Raw genomic sequence first — 10,126 nt, forward strand, 5'->3', positions numbered from 1 at the left:
GCATCCTCCAGTTGAGACATGGGAGGAGGTTTGGGGAGAGCAGGGCATTCCGATCTGATCCCGTGTCAGAGACGCGGAGAGGGCGCTGTGCCTGAAGTCCTGATGCACCCTTCAGGGTTGCCGAGGGGACCAGATGGAAACCCACGCAAGGCAGTACTCCACCAAAGGGCCAGCCCCAGGGAATGGTGGTCTTGGCTCAGAGGAGGAATATAGGGGTGGGGTGAGTGTTGGAGCCTCCCCTCCCCACCCTTCATTTCCCCTGAGGAGGCAGAGGAAGGGTTAACTCACCGCAGAGTGGGAGTGGGTCACCAGCACTGGCTCCAGAGCTGCACCTCCTGGGGACAGCCAGCAGGCAGGCCTCCCACCTCTGAAGGTGCTGCCTGCCTGGCCAGCAGGAAGGGGTTAACGTGCCCTGCACTTCCTCCTGTGTCCTGTTACTGCTGAGGCAGACCTGCCTGGCCAGCTGAGCAACTTTCCTCCTGAGTGCTGTCTGGCGTCCAGAAGACAAGCAGGCAGGAGGCAGAGCAGCCGCCCATTCTGGGGACCCTGAGCCGCCCTTCCGAGGGGTCTGTGCCTCCTGGGAGAGGGTTGGTCTCCAGGACGAGGGTCCGTGGTGGATGGCTCTGGGGATACTCCCGAGGCTGTACCATCCCCCTGCTGCGCAGGTCGGAGGGTCACTGCAGAGGCTGCTCGTGGTCCCGGGGCTGGGGCCAAGGGAGCCTGCACTGGAGGTAAGCTCCCGTCATCAGCTGTGGTGCCTGGCATGAAAGGCTTGGGGCTTAGTCTCCCTTCCAGGTCCCCGGGAGAAGGGCGAGGAGGGCAGGGTCACAGAGGAACCTGGAGGCATCTTGCCTGCCGCCCCTCCCTCCCTACAGCCCCCAAGAAGGGGGCCTCCTAGGGCTCGCTCCTCATCCTGGGACTAGCATCTTTGGTGGCATTCCGCACAGACTCCTGCCCACTCCTCCTCAGCCCCTGTTGCTCCTGTAGCCTCAGGACAGCCCCCACCCAACTCCAGTGCCCCCAAGACACATCCACCTTTGGGCTGACTTAAGCTTAGAGCTAGGGTCACTCCTCTTGTCCCTCCTGCAGCAAGAGTTAGCGCACTGCCACTCCCCCCACTGCCCAAGCTGGACCTGATGGGGGGAAGGGCCTGGCACTAGATCCGCCTTAGCAGAGGATGGGAAGGGGTGCGGGCCCACGGGGGCACAGTCTCTGGGTAAACGCATGCACGCGACTCAACATATCTGGGTTCCTCCCGTCTCCCTGAATCCCCGCTCTGGGAATGCCATCTGCTGCCTTAGTCCTGACAGATCCGCCAGCACTGTGGGCCCTGAGAAGAGCAGTCTCCCATCCCTTGTAAAGCTCTTCTTGGTACCCCAAACATCGGAGAGAGCGGATGCTCTTGCCGCCATGGCCTGCCCCGCCCCCTGCTGGCCCTTCTCCCATCCCCCAGCCCGTACCCTCCTGCCTCCTGCCTCCCGCCTCCCCCACCCTCTCCCCATCTCTGAATTGGCCTCTCGGCCTGGCCTTCTCAGTGTCCTTCCCTCCACCTGACAGGGTCTGGCTCAAGGTCACTGCAGTAATTCCATACCCGGCTGCCCGGCTGCCGCCGCTGCCACTGCCGCCTTATCGGCTGCTGGGTTTCTGTTTCACTCCCTTTTATTTCTGGGCATATTGTGTTCGATAAAACCCTTTGCTTATAACACCGCTGGCAGCTCTCCCGGCCACCCCCTCCCGCGTTCCTTCCTCTCCTTCTCCCTCCCCTCGGTGCTCCCTTGGCCTCACCCTGCCCTCTCTTCCTCCCTACCTGGTCCCCTTACACTTCAGTGGGGGCGGGGCGTCCCGGTGTCTCTGACCCCTCCCTTCCCTCAGCTCAGTCAGAGGCGTGTGGAGAAGCCTCCTCCATTCCCACCTTCTAGCAGAAAGTTCAGGCAGAGCCTCAGGGCCCACACTGAGGTCCCCCTTCTACTATGCTGGCCGGTTAGGAGGGCCAGGGCGGCCCTGGTAGGGCTCCTGGTGGAGTCAGGATGCCCGACTAGTTCTGCTGGTTTCAGTGGCCAGTGCTGGGAGGGGCGTGCGCTCGGTGGGCTCTAGGGCACAATTATTTCTCACCTTGACTCTTGCCACCCGCCAGCCCACAGGCTGGGGAGGTAAAGACAGGTCTGAGTCACTAGTGAGGGAGAGGGCAGGCGTTAAACAAGTGCTGGCTGTGGCATCCCACAGAAGGCCCGCCACTGCCGGGACAGAAAGGCAGCAGAGAGAAGGTAAGCCCGCTTTCAGCCAGCACTCTCCGTCCCGTCTGTGCCCCCACAAGGTCCTACCCTCTGGGTCCAAGCTCTCCCAGGCACGCGGGCCCTGATGAAAACTTCCAAGGCTTTGAACTGAGCCCAGGTTAGCAGGGCTGGCTGGAGGGAGAGTTGAGATGGGGGGCAGGGGTCGACAGGCTCTTTCTGACTCCTGCTGGGTCCTAGGGTAGAGCTGAGAGGTGCAGTCTCCATGGTTGCTGTTGGTGGGGGGTTTGGGTGGAGGCCAGGTCCAGCGAGAGAGAGAGAGAGAGAGAGAGAGAGAGAGAGAGAGAGAGAGAGAGAGAGAGAGTGTGTGTGTGTGTGTGTGTGTGTGTGTGTGTGTGTCTCCACACCAGAGGAATGGTGGTGGCAGGGGGATTCGGGTTTTGGTTTCTGGTAGGGCCCTGGGAGAACCTTTCTCTGTCTTGGGCCTGGGTGTGCTTTTAGCTGATGGCCTGGTCCTGAGGCTGTGGGCTGGCTCTAATCTTCCCTCAGCTGGGAGATCAGAGGTCTACCACGTGCCCAGGGCCTTGGGGGTTTGGGGAGCCCAGACTGGCCTTGCCCTCAGGGAGTTTTCATTCTGGCTGAGAAGGTGGGACTGAGGCAATAAAGCAATCAGATGAATCAATTGAATTCGTATTCTGGACACCTAGGTGTTGGATTCGTATTCTGGACACCTAGGTGTTAGTCCCGGCTCTGCCACCTACATACTGTGTGACTATGGGCACGCCATAGCCCTCTCTGGCCTCGGTGCTCTGGTGTGTACAATGGGGCCTCTTTGGGAGGCAGCCTCCCCCAGATGCTCCTTCCTTGCCTTGCTGCCTCACTCCTCCTCACTCTTCACTTTGAATCTCGGATCAGCTCAGCCGTCACCTCCTCTGGGAAGGCTCTCCTGATTTTCCTAGCTTGGGTCTCCTGTGCTCCTCTGCACTCCCATGCTGGACTGTGACTGCCTGCACCCTCTCAAGTGGATGTGTGTGGGCCAAGACGTGTACTCTATGCTTGCCATAGAGCCTGGCTCAGAGAAGTCCCCAGGAAATTGGTGTTGAATGGATCAAGCTACAAAAATTAACAGTATAGGGCTTCCCTGGTGGCGCAGTGGTTGAGAGTCCGCCTGCCGATGCAGGGGACACGGGTTCGTGCCCCGGTCCGGGAGGATCCCACATGCTGCGGAGGCTGGGCCCGTGAGCCATGGCCGCTGAGCCTCCGCGTCCGGAGACTGTGCTCTGCAACAGGAGAGGCCACAACAGTGAGAGGCCCGCGTACTGCAAAAAAAAAAAAAAAAAAAAATTAACAGTATAAGAAGAGAGCAAAGTGAGGATGGAGAAGTTGGAAAGGATAGGTCTTAAGGCAGATCCCAGCAGAAACAGAGGTAGTGAAGTAGAAGCAAGACAAGTAGGCATTCCTGGGGGGTCACTTTCGTGTCCCTAAACTAAGAGCAAAGACTGTGGAGCATGTCTACCTGGGTTAGTCCTGGTTCCGCATTCACCAGCTCTGTGATCTCGGACAAGTCATTTAATCTTTCTCTCAAACTTTCCCCATCTTCGAACGGAGGTAATAATGTCTTTGTAGGTGTGATTGTAAAGATTAGTGAGCATGCAAAGTTAGAAGTACCTGCTGAATAATAAGTAAAATAAAAAAAATAAAAATGAGTGCCTGCCGAAGGCTGTTCCTGGTGACAGGGACACCCTGGCCAGGGCTTTAGTCGCTGGCTGAGTGGCCAGCAAGGTGGCCCATTGCTCCTAAGTTCCAGGCCCTCTCTTCCTCAGACCCATGTGGAAGCCAAGGACACAGCCGCCCTGCTGAGAGCACGGCGGCCCACCCTTGGAGACCGTGACCTCTCGACGACGACGACGGTGGCCCTCCTCGGCCCTCCACCTGCGGCTGGGGCGGGGGCCGCCCATCTCCAAGTCCCCAGCCATGACGACATCAGCGCTGCGGCGCCAGGTGAAGAACATCGTGCACAACTACTCGGAAGCGGAGATCAAGGTGCGCGAGGCCACTAGCAATGACCCGTGGGGTCCGCCCAGCTCGCTCATGTCGGAGATTGCCGATCTGACCTTCAACACGGTGGCCTTTGCCGAGGTCATGGGCATGCTGTGGCGGCGGCTCAATGACAGCGGCAAGAACTGGCGGCACGTGTACAAGGCGCTGACGCTGCTGGACTACCTGCTCAAGACAGGCTCCGAGCGGGTGGCCCACCAGTGCCGGGAGAACCTCTACACCATCCAGACGCTCAAGGACTTCCAGTACATCGACCGCGATGGCAAGGACCAGGGTGTCAACGTGCGCGAGAAGGTCAAGCAGGTGATGGCCCTGCTCAAGGACGAGGAGCGCCTCCGGCAGGAGCGAACCCACGCCCTCAAGACCAAGGAGCGCATGGCGTTGGAGGGCACGGGCATCGGCAGCGGGCAGCTGGGCTTCAGCCGTGCCCGCGGTTCCCCGTCCTCCTACAACTGTGAGTGAGCCCAGGGCGTGGCTGGGGACAGAGAGGCAGCCCGAGTTCTGACCCTGGCTCTGTGACCCCAGCTGTGGATAAGAATCCCCACCTCAGAGGGATGTGTGAGGATTCCGTGAGATAAAGAGGTTGACGTGCGAGGCCCAAGGCCCGCACATAGTAGGTGCCCGACAAGTCAGCGCGAACAATGATGTTATTTATAGGTTTGTTACCGTTAATTCGCTGTCTGGTAGGGGCGTGGTGGCGGAAGCATAGGCTCTGGAGTAGCAGTCCTTATTCTGCCCCTTCCAAGCCACGTGATCTAGACAACCAGCTCTCTGGACCTCAGTTTCCTCGTCTGTAAAGTAGGGATAATTCTGTTTGCCTCAGTTGTTCAATTTGAGAATTAAAGGAGACCTCGGCCCTGTGCACAGACACACAGCGCGTGGTGCTGCTAAGGGCATCCTCCTTGGTCCCCCCGCTAGAGGGCCCTTGGAAACGGGGGCGGCTGCAGAGCATTCTCAACTCTCCTATCTCGAAGGGAGGCGCTTTCCTGATCTGGGGGCGCTCAGGATGGCCCTCCTTGACAGTAGGCTGAGAGCCTGGAGAGCTGTGACCGTGACTGGAACCTCTCCCCCTCCCACCGCACTTGACCCCAAGCTGGGTGGGGCGCAGCTGTAAGAGTCCAGGAACTTGAGTCAGGGGACCTGGGTTCAAGTCTTGCTGCAGGACCCTAGCCAGGCACCCCTTAGAGCTGTTGCGAGTCTGTAAAGGAGGGATTGGGCTCTTTTATCGGGGTGGAATGGAAACCTTAGAGAAAGTGCCGAGCACACTGCCTGGCCCTCTGGGGCCCGCGACTGCCAGTTGTTCCCTTCCCTCTCAGTTTCCCTGTCTGAGCCTTAGCTTCCCGGCAAGAGGCGGGCAGGGGAGCCTATGGGTCCCTGTGTGGTTACGGAAGCCACGACGGATGGTTGGTCGTTGCAGCCTCCTCCTCATCTCCCCGCTACACCTCCGACCTAGAGCAGGCCCGGCCCCAGACGTCAGGAGAAGAGGAGCTGCAGCTGCAGCTGGCCCTGGCCATGAGCCGCGAGGAGGCTGAGAAGGTAAGACGCCTCCTGGGGCAGCCGGGGGGCGGAGGGAACTGGAGGAGGGATGGGTGCCTGGATGCCCCACACCTTTGATTCTTAGGCTCTCCTACTCTGGTCCCCAAAGCCCTAGTCCTGCTCCCAAGGACAGCACAGCACCTGTGTGCCTTGGGTTGGGTTACTGGGGTTGGGGTCTGTCTCCCCACCCCCAGTCCTCTCCAGCTGGGCCTGGAAGGGGTAGTGTGTGTGTGGTAGGTTGGCAGTACCGTTTGTCTCATGGGCCTGCTATCGCCTCATGGAGGGGAAGGGGTGAGTGTGCTGACAAACACCTTCCTAGGAGACACAGAAATATGCTGCCCCCCCCATCAGCTGTCCTTATGGGGGGCAGGGACAGCCTCCCTGATAGCCTCCTCTCTGCCATCGCCTCTGTGGATCCAGGCAGACCTGGCAGGACACAGGTGGCCTCGCACAGCAGGGCTTGGAGAGCACTCAGGGGACCCAGAAGAGAAGGATGAATCTTCCTGATTTTTAAACTGCATCTCAGATCCAGATTCGGGCAGGGAGAAGACCACACCCATACTGCTGTCTGGGGGCAGGCTGCCCACACCCACTCAGGGTGGGCATTCCTCTCTCCACTGCCCTTACCGGCACAGGGCGATGCTGCCCTTCGGCCCAGGAGTGGGAACACTGGGCCAAGTTCACCCCTCTCTCCCTCCCTCGCAGCCGGTCCCCCCAGCCTCCCACAGGGACGAGGACCTGCAGCTGCAGCTGGCTCTGCACCTGAGCCGGCAGGAGCAGAAGGTAGTGGGCCGGGCCTCCTGTGCTGCTGCTGCTGCTGGTGGAGGTGCTACGCGGGCACTAACTAGGCTCTTCCCCCTCCCCGTGGTGGTCCTGCTGCCCCTGACCTCTCGGCGCCTCCCACCCTACACTCTTGACTCCAGCCAAGGTCCCCTCAAGTCCAGCCTGGGCTGCTCACGCTTTCCTTCTGCAGGAGGTGAGGTCCTGGCGGGGAGATGACTCCCCTGTGGCGAATGGTGCTGGGGCCGGACCCCACCGTCGTCGGGACAGAGAGCCCGAAAGAGAAGAGAGAGAGGAGGAGAAGCTGAAAACCACCCAGGTAGAGGGGACTGGGGGCTGGGGGCTGGCAGAACCTGGGAAATGAGTTGCGTTAAATATCTGTAAAGAGTGTAGAACAGTGCTTGGTATCTAGTGAGCACTAAGTAGTGTTAACTCAATGAAAATAGGGGTGGAGGGGGTTTAGCAGACCCAAGTCCCGTCATGCATGGGCTGATGACTGAACTGGTGGCAAAGTGGGATGCAGAGAACCCTGATCTGAGGTTCCTGGATTTGCTGCCACTTAATGACTTGGCCGCACTGTCATTGTCTTGGCCTCAGTTTCCTCCTCCATACAGTGGGCTTGTTGGACAGTTCTGGCTCTGACGCTCTAGGATCATATGCTACTGTGGGTCAAGACTGGGGGTGGCCTCGGGCCTATGGTGCTGAAAACATCTTGGGCTCATACACACACTTTCCAAGAGGGAGGAGTGGGTAGCTGTTGGTAGCAAGGCGACCTTCCAAAGCTGTCCGTGCTATCCCTGGGGTGTCTCTGTACCCTTTCTGCCAAGGCTCATTGTGGCCAATTTTTCTTGGACACTGACTTATAGAAGTAGGCTCATCATAAAATGTCTCTTACCACTGATGGGCCGAGGGGCAGGACAGCTGAGGAAAGCGTCGGGCAGGCCTGCCTTCTGTCCCAGCTCTGCCTCTCCCTGGCTATGTGGCTAATTTGATTCCCCTCTCTGGGCTCCAGCTGGCACATCTGTAAAATGGGCACCCCACCATCTTCCCTACCCACAGCACAGGTTGTTCTGAAGATCAGACACTAAACAGATGAGGAAACATAAACTGGAAAGCGCTGTGCAGAGGCGAGGGACCATTAATAGATGTTTGTGGAATGAATAAAGGAGAGAATGAGCTGGAGTGAGGATGACAGGTCAGGGCCCGCCCTTCCTCCAGGTCCCACCCTCTCCTGAGCATGGCCGCCTCTGCCCCCAGCAGTCCTCCATCCTGGACTTGGTGGATATCTTCGCACCAGCCCCGGCCCTGCCCTCCACACACTGTTCTGCGGACCCATGGGACATCCCAGGTGGGCATGCAGGGCTGCAAGGGGCTCCCAGGCTGGCCCCAGAGAGCCCCTTCCTTCCCAGCCACTTGCTGGCATCCCCTTCCCACAGGTGAGGGCCACTGGGCAAGCACTGCACCTCTCTGAGCCTCAGTTTCCTCTGTGTCTTGGGGTTGTAGTGAGGGAGGGGGCACATCCGAGGAACTCAGCTCATGGGAAACTCAGAAACGTTCTCTTGTTGCTTCTGGTCACCCTGGGTTTCCTGGCCCAGCCTGTCCCTGACTGGGAATGTGGCCTGAGCTGCCTATGCCCTGGGGGTGCAGAATCCTGGAATAAGTTGCTGAATATGGGCTCCAGCTTGCTGGGTAGTCCTGAGTCAGCATCCCATCTATGAAATGAGTCCGCCTCCCACATTGCTCTGGGTAACTGGGAAGGCCCTGGACTGGGGATTTGAGTGAGCCTGGGGTCACATCTGTGCTGTCCCCATTTCAGGTCTCAGGCCCAGCACAGAGCCCAGTGGCTCGTCCTGGGGGCCTTCGGCAGACCCCTGGTCTCCAGTCCGCTCAGGAAGCATCCTGTCCCAGAGCCAACCCTGGAGCTTGCCCCCTATGTTCTCCTCCTCTGAGCCCTGGGGCCGGACCCCAGTGCCGCCTGCTGGACCACCCCCCACAGACTCCTGGGCACAGAACTCCCCCCGCCACAAACTCCTCAACACTGGGGCCGACCCCTGGGGGGCGTTGGTGGAGACCTCCAACACACCTGGTAAGTGGAGGGCCAGGGGGTGTGGCTGAGGGGATGCTGGGTCCCCTTACCTCCAGTGCCAAGGGGCAAGAGATCCTGTGTTAAGAGGGCAGCTTGCCTGGAAAGGGATCAGCCCAGTGCCTGCCCTTCTGCCAACCCATCTCATCTCCCTTTTCCTCCTGGGCTAGTGCTGGACGGTGCCTCGACCTTTGACCCATTTGCCAAGCCTCCAGTATCCACAGAGACCAAGGAGGGGCTAGAGTGTGCCCAGGCCCTGCCCTCCGGGAAGCCCAGCAGTCCTGTGGGTAAGCAGGAGTCAGGGAATGTGCAGCTCTGGGGAAGGAGGGGCCCACCCCGAGCTGGCCTCTGCCTTCTTCCTCTCAGAGAGACCACTCACTCTCCCTACCAGTGAGCTTTATCATTTCTATTCCAGAGCTGGACCTGTTTGGAGACCCCGACCCCAGTTCCAAGCAAAATGGCACAAAGGAGCCAGATGCCTTTGACCTGGATGTGCTGGGGGAAGCACTAACCCAGCCCAGCAAGGACACCCCAGCGCGCCGGACTCCTGAGTCCTTCCTGGGGCCCTCGGCCTCCTCCTTGGTCAACCTTGACTCATTAGTCAAGGCGCCCCAGGCTGCAAAGACCCGGAACCCCTTCCTAACAGGTAGGACACCCCCTCGTCCCTGCTGGGTCTCAACACTGGGGTCCCCTGCTCTCTCTCCGTCTCTTCCTTTACAGCCCAGACCCTGCCCTAAAATCTTAGCTCTTCCCTATTTCTAAGACCCCAGATCTGGCCACCTTGCCCCTTCCCCACTTAGGGCTATGTGCCCCTGGCCCGCTCCAAGTCCCCCAACCCAATCTCGTTCCGCAGGTTTCAGCACTCCATCCCCCACCAACCCGTTCGGCGGGGGCGACCAGGGCAGGCCGACCCTGAACCAGATGCGCACCGGGTCGCCAGCGCTGGGCCTGGCGGCCAGTGGGCCGGTCGGCGGCTCCATGACCTACAGCGCCTCCCTGCCCCTCCCGCTTAGCAGCGTGCCGGCCAGCGTGACCCTCCCCGCCTCGGTCAGCGTCTTCCCCCAAGCCCGCGCCTTCACGCCGCCGTCCCCTGGGAGCCTGCCGCAGCCTCTGCTGCCCATCTCAGGCTCCGCCGGGCTGCTCAACCAACCCCCGCAGGCCAGCACCAACCCTTTCCTCTGAGCAACGCCCCCGCCTCCGGCGGGCGGGCGCGTGCGCGTGAGGCCCCGCCCCACGTGGACGGCGCTGGGCCACGCCCCCTGACGTGAGTGGGCGGGGCTGCCACGCCAGGACCCACCCCGGGAAGGAAGGGAGGCTGAGACTCCGCCCCGAGGCCGGCGCAGATGCTGCTCGCTGGCCTCCGCATCCCACTGACGACTTCACTGGGGCCGAGACCACGCCTCGTAATAAAGACTGGAACCCACGTCCTCAGGTCTCA

The 10,126-nt window shown here is 60.3% G+C and overlaps 1 protein-coding gene across 2 annotated transcripts; it reads left to right on the forward strand.

Moving 5' to 3' along the window:
* Positions 1–4,196: 4,196 nt before the first annotated feature.
* EPN3 (epsin 3) lies at positions 4,197–9,870 on the forward strand (the record flags this gene model as incomplete). Of its 2 annotated transcripts, XM_082860617.1 has the most annotated exons (9): positions 4,206–4,743; positions 5,707–5,825; positions 6,531–6,611; positions 6,799–6,924; positions 7,866–7,953; positions 8,422–8,691; positions 8,859–8,975; positions 9,104–9,334; positions 9,542–9,870. In XM_082860617.1, the coding sequence occupies 9 exons, from the start codon at positions 4,206–4,208 to the stop codon at positions 9,868–9,870; spliced, it is 1,899 nt and encodes a 632-aa protein (XP_082716743.1). The 2 variants fall into 2 exon arrangements, with proteins under 2 accessions (XP_082716744.1, XP_082716743.1); XM_082860618.1 differs by lacking the exon at positions 6,531–6,611 and having other exon boundaries at positions 4,197–4,743.
* Between the last annotated feature and the right edge of the window lie 256 nt (positions 9,871–10,126).

This window comes from Leucopleurus acutus, assembly GCF_964270905.1.
Source record: "Leucopleurus acutus genome assembly, chromosome: 19".
NCBI classification, from domain to species: Eukaryota; Metazoa; Chordata; class Mammalia; order Artiodactyla; family Delphinidae; genus Leucopleurus; species Leucopleurus acutus.